At 38.8% G+C, this 21452-nt stretch overlaps 2 protein-coding genes and 1 long non-coding RNA gene across 3 annotated transcripts; 2 read left to right on the top strand and 1 right to left on the bottom strand.

Moving 5' to 3' along the window:
• The first annotated feature begins 5341 nt into the window (after window positions 1-5341).
• LOC112452734 (cAMP-dependent protein kinase catalytic subunit PRKX) lies at window positions 5342-11614 on the top strand. The gene is made up of 5 exons (XM_025013093.1): window positions 5342-6633; window positions 9124-9286; window positions 10067-10330; window positions 10686-11016; window positions 11199-11614. The coding sequence occupies exons 1-5, from the start codon at window positions 6543-6545 to the stop codon at window positions 11343-11345; spliced, it is 996 nt and encodes a 331-aa protein (XP_024868861.1). The 5' UTR covers window positions 5342-6542; the 3' UTR covers window positions 11346-11614.
• Window positions 11615-11703: 89 nt separating this feature from the next.
• LOC112452733 (sodium channel protein Nach-like) lies at window positions 11704-17824 on the top strand. Its single transcript, XM_025013091.1, has 9 exons — window positions 11704-12356; window positions 12946-13162; window positions 13295-13552; window positions 13632-13788; window positions 13969-14046; window positions 15922-16146; window positions 16234-16415; window positions 16990-17093; window positions 17159-17824. Exons 1-9 carry the CDS (start codon window positions 12074-12076, stop codon window positions 17269-17271), a joined length of 1617 nt encoding a protein of 538 aa, XP_024868859.1. The 5' UTR covers window positions 11704-12073; the 3' UTR covers window positions 17272-17824.
• A 652-nt stretch (window positions 17825-18476) lies between these two features.
• Window positions 18477-20422, bottom strand: LOC112452735. Its single transcript, XR_003040534.1, has 3 exons — window positions 19846-20422; window positions 19498-19648; window positions 18477-19057 (listed from the first exon to the last, which is right to left on the bottom strand). It is a non-coding gene; the product is annotated as an uncharacterized LOC112452735 (long non-coding RNA).
• Between the last annotated feature and the right edge of the window lie 1030 nt (window positions 20423-21452).

Genomic DNA, 21452 nt, shown 5'->3' with positions numbered 1-21452 from the left:
ATCGTAATACCGGCATTTGATTACCTGTTGCGTCACACCTGTTGCTGCACGTACGCTCACCACGTAACTTCGTAGTGGCCGTGAAAAGATTTTCTCGATTGTCTACGTGCCACGTTGTACGATATCGCGGCAACGTCTATACGGCACATAAAAAAATATCAATATATGTATATAAACTATTTTTGCCAAAATTATTCCCTTATCAGATATACCTGAAGATGTATGTATTGCCAAATGAAGTGAAGAAAGAAGTTTTAAAATATCAGCAGAGTCGGAAATTCTATCATTTAAATATGAAAAGAATTTGAATAATAACAATATGCAAAAATTAATCTGAAAACGTGTGGCAAAGAATATTCAGGTTTTCCGATTCTTCTGACATGTTTTTAAACAATACAGAAAGGGAATAGCGCGACGCGCGCGATTCTAAATACAGCGCAGCTTGTACAACTGGACGTGACGTTTCAATTCGTAGGTTTTCAGCCGGAGAAATAAATATTTTCGATCCCGGCTGTTGATAAAACACCTCGTGGTTCGATCGTGCTCACGTCCTCTCAGGAATCTCTCCCGATCTCATTGTTCGTGGGCAGCAGGGCAGAAAGCGGCACTTCCGGTTTCAGGTTGAGTTGCACGACGGTCAGACGAACGAACAGACAGGCCTGGCTGCATCCTCTGACTCCCCAGGTAAGCACCTGCGCCATGTTGAGCATGATACGGAGTGGAAGGGAAAGAGCATCGTAACGTCTCATTTCTGCGCTGAAATTCCTCGACGGAGTTCGGTGTTCCTCCGATCCAACATAAGCGGTTCCCCGCGCTTAAACAAACAATCGTTAAGATATTTTCACCCGATTGTACCTATTTTTTTTATCGTGAATATTTCGCGATTGCATTCATTCATAATTCATAACGATGCAAGATTTCACCGGTATAATTAATGCGATGTGCATAATTAACCGTGGACGGCGAAGTTTCTGAAACGTTGAATTCTAGCTCCTCTCTCGCACACGGAGGAACGGAACCGTGACCTGTGCGTGCGCATAACAACGTTATTACTTTTTTTTAGCGCTTCTCCGCGCGGTACCCGCCGCGGAAAATTGTCATAGCAACGGGAAGTGGATAAGTCAGCGCGGAACCGGAAGTCGCCGTGGGATCGCTCGCGGAGGCAACGCTGAAAATACCGAGCGAAACCTTCGTGCTCCCTGGGAACCGCCGATTAGCCACACGCGCGCGTGTATATTTTTCGCCTGTGTCGTGTGTGCGGGCAATCATCGCGGTATACACACGCATACACACGCGGAAACGTGACGACGCGCGGAGTCTCGGAGTCGAAGATATATACAAGCACACGCGGGGGACGCGAAACGTTAGGCGAATATACGGCGCAGATAAATCCTGTGGCTTTTTACAACGACCGCCGCAGAAGTTTCTTTCATCGTGAGAAAATAAAGATTATCGCTATTCAGCAAATCCATTGAAAGCCGCGTCGTCGTGTCCTGAGTAAAAAACTTGAAAACGGAGATTAGAGGGAGGTCAAATCACATTACGTTATTACTTGTGTTCCACGTTACACGGACGCAAGTGGAAACGGGTTTAATAAAGGACTTGCCTGCGTACCGTGACAAGGTAGGTCGATGACTCATGCTAATCATTGTTACGCTATGGAGAACATTCGGCCTGGCAACTATTAAGAAAAGCATGAAGCCACACTTCGTCTTCAGTCTTTACCGATGTAGCGAAGAATGAACTTGACGAAGTGGTCGAAAGTGCCAAAAATCTAATGAAGCGCATCAATCAATGACACGTCAGCGGACGGGACATCCGGAGTATTCGGACGCTATTTAGCCAGATGTTTGGCAATTGGAGGATTAACAATAATGACATGGTAATGAGAAGTGATTTCATGCCAAAGTACATTAGAGCGACGTACTTATCTATTCGTCTCTTGGTTTCTAGATATCGAATTTGATCTACATCCAGAGACCGTGGGCGACGTTGACGTCACAGGCTGACCAATGACTTTCTCGGCTCGGCGTCCTTGAAAAGTATGGACACTTTTGCGGTGGTGATTCAACATCGCAATTTATACTGTTGTTCGCTCTGAATAACGTGAGAAAACGCATAATAGCAGCGAAAAAAGCATTTACAAATATATGTTCAAAATCGACGATGCAATTAAATGAATTAAAAGAACGGTCAATGAATTTTTCAAAAAATTCAAAAAAAGATCTACTCGCATATTGAATAATATTAAGAAAATTTATTTAGAATAAAAATGAATTTTTAAAAAGCGCGATTTGAATTTAGGAAGATGCGAGGCGAATTATGAAGATCTCTATACTGCTGTTTATTAGTAGTTGGCCACTTTGAAATCTGTATACTTATTTCTCGAAACAACGATCGGTCTTCCCCGACAGTCAAACTCCGCCTTTCCTCGATAACGCGTGCGATGTTCACGGGCCATCAATCTTCGACTATCGTCATCGCGAAAGCTAATATTGACTTACGATCAAAATCAGAACTTCGTAACAAATATATATCGATTCGACGACTCATTCGCATCCGCAAAGTGACGCTATAAAAACGCCCGATCTCCGCCAGAACGGACGCATTTGTTTCTCGAGTTACCGGTAAATATCGCTAGATGTTTACTAGAACTAAATGATATATTGCATGGCGGTCACTCAACACCAACATTCCTATCTAAATGTTAATAACGCGATTCTAAAAAAAAAAAAAAATTTGTAACCAAATATCAGTCTCTCTGTTAACCCTAGACAGACTCACTTATTTTTCTCATACGTGAATGACTCACTGGGGTAATACGTTACCCCAAACTTGTACCGTGTGTATAATATTTCCAGAATGTTCTTAAAAAACTTTATAATAGATAATTTTGTTTGTTGTTTAATAGGGAAGACGATAGTAGTCATCAATTTGCGGTAGTAAAAAAAAACAGTAAAAAAATTTCGAAAAAAAAAACAAAGAACCAAAAATTTGGCTGAAATGATGCGAATTTGAATTTTGCGTGGGGTAACGTATTACCCCAGTGAGTCTGTCTAGGGTTAAATCAGGTCTCTTGAAATGCATCTTTCTGTTAAATATACAACAAAATGTTAGCGCACATTTTATCGATACATCGTTAAAAATCAGAATTCTTCTCTCTTCGTTTGTACATTATGAATACGTTAATAAAAAAAAGGCATTGTACTGAATGTTTCGGTAGATAGAACATCTACGTCGGTTGATTGGCCACGTAGCCTTTTTGTTGCGTTCCATTGAGTAATCGATGAACGGAGCTTTTATATAATGCGACACAATAAATGCGGTGCTTATTCCATCGTCGAAAACACGTGTGCGTCGCGGATCGTATCGCTGTCTCGTAACCGCAAACTATTTCAGTATACGCCTCGTACAAAGCTGGTATATGTGATTATTAAGGTGCTTATACTTGTCTTGGCATCGAATGACATCGCGCGACGGGATTTCCGGGAAACTATTATTTTTAGTTTGGTCGGTAATCAAGCTCCGCGCGTATTACGGAACGGATACCGAGACAACGATATCGAGATCACGCGACACACGTACGGCCGTTTCCTCTACAAAACTTTCGTTGAGCAGGGAGAGACGAAATTGTTAAACGTTAAGAGGCCCATTCTCGTATTCCGCGTATGAATAAAACAGGTGCACCTCAATAATTTATTTTGCAAGCTGACGCAATATGTAACACTTAGGCTATATACGTTTGTATCTATCTCGTTACGCAACAATCGCGCACACAGGCGTTGACGTTAAAGATCACGAAACACACGAGGACGCCAAATATCGGTTACGAAAGAACGCAGTCATGGATTCGTGACGGTAATTTACCCGCCTTGCATACTCGCGAACTTTTTTTTTCCACGATCTCGAATTAATGGAAACCGTAATAGGTCCACGCGCTGTCGTTGCTCTCGCCGATAAAAAAACGGCGCGATTTTTCCGCTGATAAAATCGGCGAACATGCTTTTAACGCGCTTGCAGATCGCGGGCTAGCACTTAGCGATAAATATAAAAGCCCGCGATTTATGGGGGCTCGCGCTCTGGTAGCGCTGGGACCCGATACGTGTCGTCAGTCATCGCGACGTCGAGCGTCGGTAGCAAAATGCATCTGGACGATCGCCAAATTTAAAAATAAGTTGAAATTCGAAGGAATCGCCCGATCGTCAGCCGGCTCTCGCTCCGCGACCGTTGATCGTTTTGCAACGGCAGTAACGTATAGTCAATTTATGAAATATACCACGAGGATATCCGCTCTCTCGTGGACTTTGATATCTACAGCGGATTTTTCATGTTGACTTGACAAGCGACTTTTAGACTTTTAGTTAGTTTCTTTAAGGCTCCTGGATGGTCAGCCGAGAACTCTGCGTTGACGGTGGCGCCGCCACTCTCTCCTCTCACTCTCTCCAATGGAGAATTCTGTCTTGTGACATGTTGACAACCTATTTTGTCGTCCTTGCTATTTCTTTATTACTCGCTCTGTGCTTGTGCTCTAACGTTTAACGTATTCGTGAAAATCGTAAAATTGACCGAAAAGTAAGATTTGCATGCGGAAGTAACGTTTTCACCTCTTTTCGATAGTCGTTAAACGGCTGTTTTTCCCGTATGTTTAGGCTTTGTTTTATGGCTGTTTGTTTATTGTCGAGGGAAAAGGCTAGTTTTCGGTCAATTTCGGAAGTGTTCTGAAACGATCTATAGTGATGTTTTATTGAAATGTCTCTTTATTTGAAAATGGTACGGACGACAAAATTGGGTGTTTTCCTCGCCTCAATAGTGAGAATTCAATATGGCCGCGGTGACCATCCAGGAGCCTTAAGCAGCGATCTTGTTTCCTTCACGAATGTATCATCAATAAAAATGTTGAAATGCACAGTCATCGTCCAGCATGATTCACGAAATGAATTTCAGGCTCGTCAGACTCATCCGGGAGGGAGCGGTTAAATCTCAGGATTTCTCTCGGGCGAATCTCGACGAGAGAGCAGCCCCCGTATTTATGGGGTTGACGCAACCGTCTCGCGTACGTTCGCCAAAATACGAAACCGAAAGTTTTAATTTAGAACAAACGATTCGTATTTTTGCGCCCGCTTTTATCGGGCCACGGCTTTCCGCTGGTGGGCCGCAGCGTCATGCGTATCTCGCGCCGATATCCTCCTCGAGGATTGATCGCGCGGTTCCTATAAATCTCGCCGGCTAGATGGTACAGACCGATGATGCTCAGTAAGAGTAAGCGCGAGTGGGCGCGAATGGGGGGTCCGAGGCAAGGGAGGGGGCAACAGAAGGATAGCCTTTTCAGATCCCTCGGTGACCAGTTTAGTTCTGCTTGGCATCCGAACTGCGCGCTGCGCAGGGTCCAGGGATGACGCGGTAATCATCCTCCAGCCAGCAGCGTTTCGAGTTCCGTCCGATCGAACGGTTCGATGAATATCGGGGAAATGATACGATACAATTCTGCTGCTGCGATGTGCTCCACTGACCGAGGCGCTTGCTGTCAGAGATCGCATTGGTGTTAGTGCGGCCCGACGCTCGTTTCTAGGAAGCGTGCGGTTTAATAAGCAATCACTCACGTGCGCCGCTCAGCTGCCGCGTGTCAGAGTTTAAATAATGTGCTACTCCTGAATATCGAATAGGATTGAAAAGAAATTGGAATTATACCGTGAGACAGACGCGTTGAAATTAGAACCAAGGATGACAGCTTAGTTAACGAAGTTGCAAAACACGTAGCTGGGCATACGAAGTGAACGGACGGAACGCTACCGATTGCAAATACCACTCGCGCGCGGGGTATATCCCTCCGAGCGGAAATCGCGGCAACGCTCGCGTGACGCGTTCGCGACTGCACTTTTTCTTTTTGCAATGATATTTAATCGGAGCACGGGAGAACCGAGCCGATAAAATTCGTTGATAGAGCCGCTCGACGCGTTGCGGCCGCGGTGGAAACGCGGAAAGCAAACTCGTTTTCTATACATTCGAATGCCCGAGCGAAACCGCGACGCGCCGCACTTGCCGCCAGTTAAATGACACTTGTGAAATCGACGCGCACATTTTCTGTTTTCACCGCTCCGAGCGAGAGCCGCAAGAAAGGAGAGTCGTTGACGCGGACATTCGTTCGGCTCGCTTTCGAGCAGTAGTTATGAGAACACTTCCTGGAGACAATACCGATCGCAAAGTGTTTTCCAATTGAAGGGGAATTCGCGAAAACGCCTGCTATCATCTTTGAACGCGATCAGCGTGCACCGGGTGATCTTTACACATTTAGACTCGCGATCTTTATATCGGAGACCGACGAAGAGTCGTTTCTGGGAAGCTACGAGTTTACAAGCTACAAGTTGAAGTCACGCACAGCAGATATGAGCACGGGTAGTCGTCGGTACGTGGTCTAAGAATATCGCGGTGTGTGGATCGTTGAACCAGGGCTTCCTTTCTTCTTTCCACGTGTCGAGGTGCCTGGGAGAAATAAATCAGAAACTTTCTCTGACGACGCTCGGCTCGACAGTGCTCCGTAAACGATGTCGGGGGACACCACGTCTGACGACGAGGGATCGCAGGAGGACCCGCCACGATATGACATCGACGATTTGGAAATCATCAAGACCATCGGTAAGCACGAAATATTATCCTAGCCGAAAAACCGATTGGGATTACTCTATTTTACACTGAGCTCTCTGTCTCTCTCCCTACAATTTTATTTTTATTAAAATTTTATCTATAGCTAATATTTGTGGTTGGCATAAGTGAATAGTAAAGACTAAATCGATACAATACGCAATTTTTGAATTCTATGAAAGAGTTATTTTACTTATTTTACATTCATTTTTCAGAAAATTTCTGAGAATTTTGTTTATAACTGGCACGATGTAAAAAAAATGGAAATTAAACTCGATAGCGTGATTAATATCTTTTAAAATATTGGTATATGTATATTTATCAAATTATAAATACTTATATAAAATTACAATTAGAGAAATTTTTTACATTAACGATGCATAAAAGTACTGTTAGAAAGTTGTTAAATTCAGAGATATAAATTTGTGAACGTCGTATGTATATTTGTGCAAGAACAAATAGAAAGTAGAAACTCAGTTCGCAATAATAAAAATATAATATTTTGGATCACACGGGATTTAAGAAAAAATAACGAGCGAGAAGAAATCAAATTTGTCGTTTTCAAAGTGGGACACCAGAGAGTAAGAGGATATGCGGTATATATATTTAACTGCTCGTTAAAGTCAGAATTATGTGAGAGAATGGTTCGGAAAATTGCAGGTGCTCGGCCGGTGAGACTCTCTTTTTCCTCTTTTCGTAATTTTAGCCCCAGATGCGTTCGAGCTATATCGCCGTCAGTAGAGAACAAAATTTTTTAAGACCCAGCTTCTGGATTTCGGTGTCGCTTGGACAATTTCTTCGCTCGAGACTGCCGCGCGACGACGTTTCACCTAAATTCGCGTCCGTCGCGCGCGAGTATTTAAAGCGTCCACGCCATCACCGGAAGCGCTTCGTCGTTTTACCGTTGACACCTGTTCCAAGTCATCGTTGGCCAGTGGTCTCCTCACCGTCGCGGCGACGTCTGTAGACGACGCGCATGTATCATGCCGCCCGGCCGCCCCTGGCTAAGGGGCCTATCACGCGGCCAATTTCGTCTCGCGAGATACACTTTCGACACAAATGCACGCGCGCATAAACTATCTCGCGCGCGGTGGCCGCTGCAACGTGACGGCCAATTTCGCTGTTTAATTTGGCCAAGGCTCATTGCATGCGCGCTAATTGGTCACGGTACGTTAACCAGAACAACCTGCATCGTCACCTGCATTCGTGGGAAAGTGCATTAAATAGACCGCGCCGCGCAATGCACATCACATCAAAAGAACGTCGAAAGCGTTGGTAATTAACGGTCACTTCAATGGTTCAATAGATGGCACATTTTGCTACAAACGTACTTATTATTCGTGAAGTCGTGTTGCATTGAACTTTGATCGTAATATCAACGGATCGAAGACTTACCCAGTATCATCGGAATGTCTCGTAAAATGCGAAACTTATTCAATTTAATAAAATTGACTCTCATAATATTGGAAGGAGGAAATTATTATGATATAAAATAATTATAAATTCTAATTTACAGATAGGGGAGACCGGGGCTAATTGTCACACTTTTCAAATACTGATTTTAAAAAAATGTTAGCAATATTTTATAATATTGTATACTACTTTATAATGTAGTTACATCCTTTAGGTGTAAGAAAAAAAATATTAGACTTGTATATTTATACACAAAAAAGTTATTTAATTCTAAGTAAAATCGTGCAAATGTGACAATTGACCCCATACCCAGGGTTGGTTGTCATATGACTCTGGATTGATTGTCATGTATCTATCATGTAGAAGAAACATACGACAAATAGTTCCTAGTTTAATATTTTATTAAAGTTAGTGCCAGTTTTTGGTAAATTTAACTTGATAATATATATTGCAGCATGAATTAAACGAAAAATTAATCATTTTCATAAATTTTGTAATATAATTCTCATAAACTTAGAGTAAATGAAATAATAATAATTCTTATAAACTTTGTAATACTTTCATAACTTTGAGTAAATAAAAAAATAATAATTCTCATAAACTTTGAATCTCATCTCATTTGAGACAACTTAGACCCTGAACGGTCATTTTTAACAAAGAAGTCATATTTATAAACTATGTTGCAATGACGGTTAACTAAATACAAGAAAAATTATCTAAAACTATAATATTTCTTATATGACTAAAAGGAAATTACGACTAATAATTCCAAAAACCAACGGAACAATAAAAATAGAGGTAAAGACAATTTACCCACGACCGCCAATTTTTAAAAAGTGCTCGTTAGTATCACATGCGATGTTTTCAAAACGAGCTATTTTGTACACCCGACTAACACGATAGGAGCAACTTACACTATAGAGAAGAATATTTCACTTAATCTATTAAATGAGATATAAGCTTTGTGACAACTTACCCGTGTGACTTCTAGCTCCAATCTCTCCTATCTTTAAAGTCGCGCTTGTAAACCCCAATAAATATCTAATTTAAATATTTAAATACAATTTTTAGGCACAGGCACTTTTGGCAGGGTGGTTCTCTGCAGGCATCATGAAACACCTCTCGCTCTAAAAATCCTCTCCATGGTGGACGTGATCAGACTGAAGCAAGTCGAGCACTTGCGCAATGAAGTCACAATTCTGAAGGAAGTTAAGCATCCTTTCATTGTCAACATGTAAGTATTATACGTCTATTATTGAATGGAAAACATTGCTTGAGAATGGTTGGCAATTACTCCCTAACTACTTCAAGCGTGCTTGCTCGAACGCGCGATGTAATGAAGGGAATGAAGAAAGTGTTGCGTTTGTCGGTCAAGGAAAAGATTCTCGTGAAGACGATACGGTAAAAAGCGCGGCCAAGTCTAAGCAGATACATGCAAACGCCGTTACGACTTGCGCCATGTTGCGATTAATAGCTGGATAAAGGCGAGAGAAATCGATCCACTCGCGAGAGGAACGCTTTTTCAGTCAGCGCTGCGAAATCGAGATCTGCGCTCGCGTAACAGCTCAGCTTGTCACCTTCTTTTCAAACTATGACCCCGGATTATATTCATAGACCGTTTCTTATTTCAAGACCGTCTTAAGTAACGTCTTAAGATGCTAATACGGCTCTGCGATTGGTTTATAACATCTTAACTCTAGCTCGCTACACTCCGGTCTAGTGGACCGTTGAACGTTTTTCAGTTTTCTAATTTTCACGTAATAACATAATTTTCTAGTTTCCTTATAATAAGTTTATAATTTTAATTTAAATCATTTTCTTGACCTAATAATTATCATAAACATCTTATTCAGAGTCTGTACTTCCAATTTCTACAGTACAAGCTAAAAAATATTAATTAGAATGAAAATGACAATGCGACAAAGTCGAGCGGTCTCACGGACCAGAGTGTGGCGAATTAAGGGCTCGAAAATAAGTGTGACTAGGATTAAGATTATGGGGCTGCTTTTTTCAGGCTGTGGAGCGGCAGGGACGAGGCCAGGGTGTACATGCTGCTGGAGTTCGTCGCCGGCGGAGAGCTCTTCTCCTACCTGAGGGCGGCCGGAAGATTCGCCGGACCCACGAGTTGTTTCTACGCGGCCGAAATAGTTTGCGCCCTGGATTATCTGCACAGCAAGCATATAGTTTACAGAGACCTCAAGCCAGAGAATCTTCTCCTCGATAGTCAGGGCCACCTCAAAATCACCGATTTCGGTTTTTCCAAGAAACTTACGGATAGGTGAGTCACTCAGAACGAGAATAACTTAAAAATAGGATATGAATTGACGACGATTGAAAATAAATAAATTGAAGTTTGCTTGTTAATAAAACGGTAAAAAGATTATCTCTAGTAAGCGTGTAAGAGTTAAAATTAACAAGTTTACATAATAAAATGTTCTGTAATCTAATGTCATTTTTTGTTTTTTACTTACTAATTTCTGTAAGTTGAAATTGCATTGATAAAGAACATCTGTTATAAAGCAATATCTGCAATGTCACACAATTAGCATATGTTACGGCTGAACTTCACCTGTTACGGCATGTCATAATAAACATTGTGAAACCGTGGCTATAATTAACACGTGCATTTTTAGAACATGGACTTTGTGTGGTACGCCAGAATACTTGGCGCCGGAAATAATTCAAAGCAAAGGACACAATAAAGCCGTAGACTGGTGGGCGTTAGGCGTTTTAATTTACGAGATGCTGGCGGGATATCCGCCGTTCTTCGACGACAACCCTTTCGGGATCTACGAGAAGATCCTGAGCGGTAGGATAGAATGGCCGAAGCACATGGATCCCATCGCGAAGGATCTGATCAAGAAATTATTGATCGCCGACCGTACCAAGAGATTGGGAAACATGAGGCAGGGCGCCGAGGACGTCAAGAGGCATCGATGGTTTAAGCTGGTCGAATGGCCCTTGGTAATTTGATCATATCGGTCTACTTAATTTCGCGTGATGTATGATGCGCAAGCGAGATAAAAAAAAATGACGGAAGCGAAAAAAATTAGTATTTAATAAGTGTAATCACTGTATGCGTGCCTTTACGTTTCGTGATATGTCGGAAGCGCAGCGGCGGTTAAACGATCGATGAATGTCCACAGGTGCCGCAAAGAGCCTTGACACCTCCGATAAGGCCACGAGTGAAAACGCCGGGCGACGCAAGCTGCTTCGACGATTATCCCGAAACCGACTGGCGTTCCCAACCACCCTTGCCGCCGGACCAACTAGCTCTGTTTCAAGATTTTTGACAGTTAGTGTGACGATGCCCCTTGAATAGTCACAAATATTTTAAGCTCACAAGTTCACCATGGCACCGCGCTAAATAGAAGAACTCACTTTGTGGTATAGAACAACCGTGATCACGATATGTTGATAATAATTAAATTTCCATTCTGTACATAGGTATAACTTTTTATATTTCGTTGCGTGTTACTTATTTATTTGTACGTGCTCTAAGCTAGATATTCCTTTTTGTTGTTTTCATGAGATTCTGTAAATAAAGGTTGAACAGTTGAAATTTTAAGTGTACATTTTAATGCTTAACTTATCTTTTTCTCTTAAAACTGTTGAGAGTCATAAGATATTACGTCGCCATACGTATATTGCTGAGCTGTATTTTTTAAATACATAATAGAATCAATTTATACTTTTAATCGCGGTCGTCGGAAAATAAATCTGTTTAAAGTACTGCATTTATCACGATTATCAGATTTGCCATCATATTTCATTAATTTTGCAAAATGTAATAAATTATTTAAAGTATCAGCCTTGACACGCTAGGTTTGCTTTATCGCAGCAACACAGCAACTTTCTACGCAAAGCGATAAAATCAACGTGATTCTGATCAAACAACAGTATAAAGCAGCACACCGTAGAAGAAGCATTATCAAGAGAATAGTTCTGTGTGTGAAATATTCTGTAAGCAGTGAACGTCAAAGAAGCATTGACAAAACCGTGGATTTTGGTCTACGTCACGATGTTAGATACTTCACAGCATAGGCGACATAGAGTGAAGAAGATTACAGTGAATCATGTAGAAGCCTCGAAAAGGATGAGAAAAGAATTATTCGACCATGCTAATATCAAATTGTACAATCGGTCGGTGGTAAAGAGTAAAAAAGTGACTGCTCTACAACTCTTGCGAGAATATCTGCCTATCAGTTCGGTGCATGGCATGCAGTACTTCAGTAAATTGCAAATAAAATCCAGCATTATCGGAAAGATCTTCTGGACTTTAATTATGATTTGCAGTTTTGTGTGTAGGTATAACGAATGTATACACGGAAAGAACGGTTTTGCTGCAAAGTATCTAAAAATTTAACTAGATACCTACAGATCTGAAAATAATTTTGTTGTACCATCAAAATAATTATGTAGAACACTCAAACTGATTGCTAAAATGTCAAAATATTTTTTATAGCATTATTATCATACTTCAGCGACCTACTATAATTATTTTGATGGTGCAACAAAATAATTTTTAGATCTGTACCTAGCTAAATATTTTATAGATACTTCAGCAAAACCGTTCTTTCCGTGTCATACACAGATATAATACATATTTGCATTTTTAACCCTTTGGCTATGATTGAGTTGATCACGGAGCTGTACCGCTGTATGCACAGCTCGATGAAACAAATGCAGATCAAAGAAAATGAGGATATTCTGTTTGATAGCGATAAGACATTGAGCGATAAGAAAAGAACCATGCTATAATTTATAGCGTTTTGTCGCAAAAGATCGTTTAAAATAAAGCCACTATAATGACATGGCCAAAGAGTTAATTATTAATTAGCTGTAGTGCTCGATATACGTTGAAATTTGTCAAATGTGACATCGTTCTTTTAGTCTTAGCTTTGATGCTTCATAAATTCTGGGTGCGTTACAGCACTAATCCAACCCGCAGCATTATTCGGTCGTTTCACACGCCAATATTTAGGGCCCCTTTCCCAGCTCTGACTATTTGTCCATTAATACCACCGAAGGCTGCAAGACGCAGAAAAGTATTTGAAAGTTTACATATACCGCACAATATGACTAACAACACAGCGAGATTCCTAGTTAGGTACATGTATTTTTTATTACAGTGCACGTAATGTGTAAAAGTAAACAAATGCAATTATGCAATTCTGCAAACAAGCAACTAATATTTAAGATTTATATTTAATAATAATAAAGAGTACGAAATTTCTCTTAGATACGGACCCGCATTTGCGAATGAGAATGCTCCTGGTGGTAAGACGCATGTGGACGAGTTGAAATTACTGTTAAAGACAAATAATATGACGCTGGTAGATTTAGTAAGAGCTTTGCGACCTTGCGAAGACATATTCGATTTTTGTAGTTGGAACGACGATGAGAAAGATTGCAGCGAACTGTTCAAAGTATCTTACACTTTCGCAGGTATATGTTGTTCTTTCAATTATCTTCTCGAAGATTACATAAAAAATGGCAGGTAATTATATTTATTTCATTACATATGAATTATTATTATTACACAATTGTCTCACGTCTTGACTTCGTTTCAATTAAAGTAAGGCCACTGCAGATTTCGACGATCTTCTCACAACTCCTTTCTACGGAGCAAGATCCGGTCTTAAGGTTATTTTAAATCGAGATTTTTTGGTCGAGGATGGGGATGACACGGAAGAAAAATACGTCAAATATTCAACAAATTCCGTCGGTCTTGTGGTACAAAATTGACACAGATGTAATATTAACGTTTCTAAATAATTTAACGTTCTTCGAGTAATTTTATGTTTCCTGTATTAAAAAAGAAAATTATATTCACGAATGTCAGTGGGAGACATTTGCCTCCCACATTTCTTCAAATGTGTATTGTATATATCTGATTTTTTTTCTGTGCGATAGATGTTCCCTCATCATCCTCTGGAATATGTCACCACTATAGCTACTAGACAAATTCTGCAAACAGAGCAAGAATTACAGGTGATCATGTATTTTCATATATAAATCTGTACCTTAGAGGTCAAAAATCATATCTCCGTTATTATGAATTTAGATAAAACAAGATTTAAAGTTTTAAATACCCGAGAAAAAATATTCATATTTGATCATATATGATCATATATGAATGGCCATATATGGTCAGATATGGAAATTGGCCAGATCTGAGGATATATGATCTGGTATTATTGTATATGTTAATATCTGATCATAACTGATGCCCATTTTTTCATATCTCTCTGAGGATTGATCAAGAATGGTCTCAGATCTGGCCAATTTCCATATCTGACCATATATGGCCATTCATATATGATCATATATGAAAATTTTTTCTCGGGATATTTTCAAAAGTTATTTTTTAAGAGTATGTCACTTTATTATAAAAGTAGACTCCACGATACAACTAATACAAAAATTGTGCCGCTCTATAGTGCGAGACAGTGTCGTGTCTTTTGATACCGTTCTTATAACACTGTTTGTCAAATTTTAAATACGAGAAGCAGATCCCATCGAATGCCATCTATCGAATACTTTTTGAGACGCAATATCTGATCTGAATCATATATAATCTTATATGACTATATAGGTTCATATATGATTATATATGCTCTATATATGGGTATGTAAAACTTATATCTGTGTTCATATCTTATTTATATATGTTCATATACTGTCAGATATAAATATTTTTTCCGCGGACATTTTATTCGCCTAAAAATTCGGGAAAAATATTCATATCTAACAGTATATGAACAGATATAAGTTTTACATACTCATATATAGAGCATATATAATCATATATGGTTATCTATCGCCATATATGATCAGATCTTGTGTCATGTATAATGTACGATGTGATCATATATGGCGATAGATAACCATATATGATTATATATGCTCTATACATGGGCATGTAAAACTTATATCTGTTCATATCTCATTTATATATGTTCATATACTGTCAGATATGAATATTTTTCCCGGACATTTTATATCATTATATCCCAATCTGGTCATATATAGACAGATCTGATCATGTTTCATATCATTTCCGGCCGTATATGAACATATACAATCATATACAGCATCGTGTGTCTTGTCATATATGATCATATACAGTACCGATACAGTTATGTATGGCCACATATAATTATATCTGATAATACATGGCCGAACATTCTTTATATACGACCATGTGAGGCCAGATACGATTATGTATAGTGTCATATCTGCTACACATAATAATATGTCTGACCATACATGAACTTATATGATCAGATCTTGTGCTATGTATAATGTACGATCTGATCATATATGGCGATAGATAACCATATATGATTATATATGCTTTATATATGGGCATGTAAAACTTATATCTGTTCATATCTCATTTATATATGTTCATATATATATCATATATGTTTATATATGTTCATATACTGTCAGATATGAATATTTTTTCTCGGGTAGGAAAATAATATATTTTTTTACATATAAAATAAAAAAAAAGTTAACTGACATGTTTAATAGTACAACTGCCAATAACACGCTGTACCCTGTTTAAAAATTAGGCACTGTAAAGATTTTTAATATGACTTTTTTCCTGAACATTGTGTATCTTGGGAACTAATAATAATTAATAGACATTATAAGACGCATTACCATTATATAATTTAAGCTCCTGTTATATTGAAAAATGTATTAACTCCATTTTGACAAAAACTGGAGGTACGATTTTTTACTTCTTAAGTACAAAAATACAATTATATTCTTTTAAGTAATATTATCAAAAAAAATGTTTAGTCAAACATTTCCTAAGTATTTCGCATAATATCTGATTACTTTGGCGCAATCTAGATCTCCATAATTCCGTCTGTCAAGAAAAAACTGTCCGGGTATTATAAACGAAATTCTATCGGTAAATGGGTTCCAAAATGCGCAGACAAGAAAACTGAACTGAAGTATTTTCCTGTATATCAATATTCCAACTGCTTTATCAGCTGCTCTATAGAGGCTGTTCTCCAAGCCTGTGGTTGTGTGCCACATTACTACACGCCTATAGCTCATAAATATTCTTTCAGAGTAACTTTAAAGTTTTATAATAAAATGATGAAAATTTTATAATAAAATCATAGCATATTCTATAAATTAATATACTAATACTTGTAGATTTGTGACTGGGAAGATTTCGAGTGTCTTTACAGGAACGCTAACAATATACGGGTCATTCAAAATGTTTTTACAGAAAATTTCACGTGTGAATGTTTAACTCCATGCTGGAACGTAATATACGAGCTACGAACTTCCATGCTTGTTTTAAATGGTGATCACTATTTCAATTCCCCGATGTAGTAAGTAATAATAAAACAACCCAAATCACATATCTCTTAAGGCCTCCTGGGTACTCGTCGCGGCCATGTTGGACTGTGACGTCAGGGCGAGAAATGACACATTGGAAATTCTTGCGTGGTATTTCCAAATAAAAAGATATTTGCTTAAAATATCACTACAGATCACTTAATTGAGCACATTTTAAAAATACTCCGAGTTGCATCCCTTTCCCTTAACAGTTATTAAACATCCGTAAAACGAATGTGAAACGATGCAGGCTTATGCGCAGGCGCATGACTAGATTTCGTATTACATTAATTTTACGGCTGTTTATTAACTGTCAAGGGAAAGGGGTAGATCTAACCTGAACTCGGAGTATTTCCAAAGTGTGCTGAAGTGATCTGAAGTGTTATTTTATGCAAATACCTTTTTATTTGGAAATGCCATGCAAGAATTCTCAACGTGTCAAATCTCAACGTTTCTCGCTTCTGACGTCACATCTCACGAGATGTCGGGAAAGACCCCAGGAACCTTAAAACATTGTTTTTAAAAAATATATTGCATTCCCATACATATATTTTTGTTTTATTTCAGCCGAAATCTTTCAAAAGCTCAGTCTGTTTTAAAAGTATTTATGAGATCCGAGACATTTATAGAAATGGATACAATCCCGGTTGCTGACGAATTATATTTGCTAGGTAAATGATCGTTTCCACTTCCATACTAATCTTTTAATGTCTTAATTAAAAGGAAAACTTTTCAGCATCGCTGGGTGGCATATTTAGTCTTTTCTTGGGATGCAGCTTCATAAGTGCCATCGAGATTTTTTACTTTGTAGGATTATTTTTTCGTACCAAGTCCAAGAAATCAAAATAATCGTCGATCAGAAGTTTCACGCCGATATATTAAACAGCGATTGTTTGCAATATATTAAACAATATTTGTGTAATTAAGATTGTAAATTTTTAACAATATAATTGGATGTCCGATCGCATTAGAAGGATTGATTAAATGGGATACTTGTTGGCATTGCTACACCGGCATCTTTCGGGACACCGGGTGTGCGGATGCCACGTCGAGCAACTACGAATCTGGAGCGATTAGATCTATTTCGAGCGGTTACTGGAGCGCTGCCGTAACATTTAAGTCCACGCCCGTGAAAATGTTTACTATACGACGAGTGTCCTATGCTACCGCGCGCGGGCGATCTTCAGAACGAAATCGTGTAACAAATGACCCACACAAGTTATGTTGCGACTTCTGGCCCTTCTTCAGGGTGTCGTTCAATCGGTTATGTAACTTGACACGCACTTAATTTTCGTACTCGTGTATCTCGTTTAATTTGTGCATTTCGTCATCCGCACCTGCACGCACCTGTCCGTTAATGTTGGCAATAATATAAGAAACATTTGAAATAGTCACATGGAAATATAACGGGATACGGTCAAGTACGAAGATAACAGATTTTTCAAAATAAAATAAATTTACAAAAAACACGTGATCTGTCAGAGGCGAGCAAACTTGGTATTTATATTAGTAATTATAGAGCAAGAAAAGATGAGAGGAACGGATACTTTGCGTATACGGAAAAAGTGGATATTTAATATCATAAAAGTCAGTATTGAGAAGTGCTCGAATACAACAAGCGAGTAATTCGATATACTTGTGCCATACGGTCTCAGGAAACTCTCCGCCTTACATAATGTTTGAAAGCTTTTCGCTAACTCAGCCCTAATTGCGGCCCAACATTGAAATGTGTACTAATCATGTCGTCTATTTTTGCGTACGCTGTCGAAAATACCGATTTAGTTCTACGCGGAACGTACGGTCGAACTTCGAGAGCTGGAAGCGCCGACTATTTTTGGAGAAACGCCCACACATAACGCGGGCATGAGCGTCGTCCACATCTCTACAAAGTTCTCTCTATTTGCATCTCTTGTAATAAAATTCGAATTTTTTTGTAATTGCGTCTTTCTTTTTCAATCAGTCTGCTTTGCGCATACCTCGATAATAATCAAATAATGACGAGTTATTTCCGGAGAGGCAGAAAGTAACAGCGAAATAAAACTACTGTAGCCGGCTTTCCATACGAAGAGATTTATTTTATTGTTTGTAGCGCGTCGTGCATCGAAATTATATACTACAACAAATTTTTAAAGAAACTTTTTATAATACATTTTTAATATCGCAACTGTGTAAAGGTAAACAAAAACCGAGATATACGAACGTACGTGAAACAAACTGATATATTTATTTCGGTCACTTCCCAGATGAGCACAATTCAATAACGATGCGAATTATAACTGTAGATAATGTATTCATAGCTAATTATCTAAGAAGATGTAATTAGTGTAAAATCGATAGCCGATTCCCACGACAAAGTGGCAAGAAATTAAAGCGAGACACAATGGGGGAATATACTTTTGAAATTCTTCCTATTGCTCGGTAAATATATTTTTGAATAATTCTCATCGCCGAAATCGGTCACGAAAACAGTCAAGGATGATTTGCGTAGAACATGTCTCCAGGCGCCCAGATTGTAGAAAATATAATAAATGAGAACTGGTGAGAGCTTCGAACGAGGTGTCCGTGACGTTGGTGACGATTTTGGATCCTCTGAACGCATCCGCCTTTTGACACGTATTTTCTCTGTTGTTCAGCCCTAAAATATACGATGTTTCATATTTGAAATATTATTAAATGTAATTTGAGTTTATATATTGTTGTATCGTTTAATCGAGTGATTTATTATTGATAAAACAACATAAAAAACAATACAACATCATAAGATATATAGGATTAAAGCAAAGCAAAATAAATAATCAAATTCCGCTTACTGTTCGGAGATTTCAATGACTAATTTAACACACAATACCTTCTTAACCCCATAGTCTTACTCTGTAACTTCTCTCATATAATCTTAATATTATAAAAGGTACGAATACCTTTAGACAATTTTAATTAAAATAGTGAAAAGCTTTTATTTTATGCAATTTTATCAATAATATCAAAATTAATATATGAAAAATACTCGGGACGCTCGACGCGAGTACGCAAATGAAAATCGGGACTTAAACACATTCATTAATAGACGCAACTCACCATGGTGAGGAATGTCTGTCGTGCTTAAAAAAACAACCCTGAGTATAACACCCAAAGCGAGATTAATAGAAGAATAAGGATGAAATACGTCATTAAAAGATTCGTCGTCTCGTGGGCCGCTTGTGGCATGTTTTCACCGATATGGACAGCTCTGTGTGTTACGACATACAAATTATATTATTCACTAAAAATACACTCATTATCCAATAAATTAGATTATCATAGATAAAGAATCAATCGATCATCTTTTTCAAATTTATTTTATATAAAACGGTATATAACATTAGAATATTTTTATTAAAGTCGTTCCGATCGATCTTCCTTTGAATAAATAACGATAATACTCACGAATGATTGGATAATCACGAGCTATAATTACGAAATTTGCCGTTACAATAGCCGTACTCTATTTCCGAATGTAAATGTTATTACATGAGAACACTTTGAGAGCTTTCTATCTTCAAGATCACTCAGATCCAGGAATGCGTTCCTCGCCGCCCTATGTGCGATCGTAGACTGGATCACGCGGTGCAGGATTCGCGCGCTCGGGCCGCCTTGCGCGATCCCGAAATTCCTCCAGGAACCGCATCACCATCCCCACCCGTAGCCACTCGGCGTGTACCGTGTCGCACCTTCCCGCGAAGCACCTTCTGCTCCAGGATTGGCAGAAGTCGAGATCCCACCATCGGCTGATGTTGCTTGGAGAGCAACGAGTTTCTCGCTACCTCGAGTTATATTAAGGCATTGTGGATGTGTTAGGCGTAACTTCCTGACAAAAACGCCGTCAGATCGGTTCCAGATAACCGTCGAGACACCGTCTATAGGTATTGGCAGGTTCAAGATACGTTACGAAATCAATATGCAACAGCGCGGTCCATTAAGCGCGCCGTGATTATAGGAGAGCTGCAAGATGCTTCGTGTTATTCTGAAATCCGTTCGGGTGTACTGCCAGAACTGTTGCGCGCGATTAAGATTTCACTCCTTAGCTGATGTGTGCCAATATAGAAGGCCGTCCATCATTTTCGGGCTCTCGTCTAAATTTAACTCGTTTAGCCGAACATCAATATCTCATGATGAACAATGTACGGACATCCCCGAACTCCAGCTCTCGGTCGTTATATAACGCGTCTTTCTCGTTAAAAACACATCCCGGGCACTACTAGTCTTCTAATTTATGAATTAGACTCTCCATCAAAATCGAATTTAAACATAATTTTATGGAACGTATCAGCATCCAAAGGCTTAATCGATTCTTTAATTTTCTAATTTATTGAATCGGTTTAATTGTAATAGTAATCGATTTAATTTAATTAGCCGAGATGATTACTTAGTTGGGTAATTAATAGCACTAATTACTAATTATATAAAAGTCTTAATTACAATTTTATTGTTGGATACATAATGTACATAATGTTCGCATGTTGTTCGCAATGCCATGCACAATTTTATCTATATAATTAATTGGTTGGTAACTGCATATTAGTTTCTGCATGATCTTTATGAAATCGTTTCTGAGATATGCGATGAAGACATCCTTGCATATAATACTATCTACATAGGCACGCAAATATGGCTGCGTTCAAAGCAATAACTTTGGACACGATATGACACAACTTACGTTACGAAAATAGGAAAGCGAAACTTTTATTACGGATTAAACTCGCGACACGGTACACAAGGTGCGCATATAAATAAAGATTATTCTAGGATACAATATTTCGCGTTCTACAAATTCCGTACCGATATACAAAAGTCGCGGCGTACACATTTTTTATGTGGCTTTTACGAAACTCGGCTTTGAGTAAGAAATTGACATTGATTCTTTCTTGGCACAAGCAAAAACGAGTTCTTTTATTTGCTTGACTATCCTTAACCCGTTGTGGTCACATGGGGTCCACTGGACCCCAGTTTTTTTTTTTTTTTTTTTTTTTTTTTTTTTTTTTTTTTTTTTTTTT

Source organism: Temnothorax curvispinosus, unplaced genomic scaffold, assembly GCF_003070985.1.
Source record: "Temnothorax curvispinosus isolate PA1 unplaced genomic scaffold, ASM307098v1 QBEX01003650.1, whole genome shotgun sequence".
Classification (NCBI taxonomy): Eukaryota; Metazoa; Arthropoda; class Insecta; order Hymenoptera; family Formicidae; genus Temnothorax; species Temnothorax curvispinosus.
The sequence above is the reverse complement of the archived record's forward strand: the minus strand, read 5'-3'. Positions and strand labels throughout refer to the sequence as shown.

What these genes read in the sequence shown, in the direction of transcription:
- LOC112452734 (XM_025013093.1), top strand. Translation starts at nt 6,543, where the DNA reads ATGTCGGGGGACACCACGTCTGACGACGAGGGATCGCAGGAGGACCCG. An exon ending in GGAAATCATCAAGACCATCG is followed by an intron (nt 6,634 to 9,123) that starts GTAAGCACGAAA and finishes TACAATTTTTAG; the next exon opens with GCACAGGCACTTTTGGCAGG. An exon ending in CATCCTTTCATTGTCAACAT is followed by an intron (nt 9,287 to 10,066) that starts GTAAGTATTATA and finishes TGCTTTTTTCAG; the next exon opens with GCTGTGGAGCGGCAGGGACG.
- LOC112452733 (XM_025013091.1), top strand. Translation starts at nt 12,074, where the DNA reads ATGTTAGATACTTCACAGCATAGGCGACATAGAGTGAAGAAGATTACA. An exon ending in CTCATAAATATTCTTTCAGA is followed by an intron (nt 16,147 to 16,233) that starts GTAACTTTAAAG and finishes TAATACTTGTAG; the next exon opens with ATTTGTGACTGGGAAGATTT. An exon ending in TATTTCAATTCCCCGATGTA is followed by an intron (nt 16,416 to 16,989) that starts GTAAGTAATAAT and finishes GTTTTATTTCAG; the next exon opens with CCGAAATCTTTCAAAAGCTC.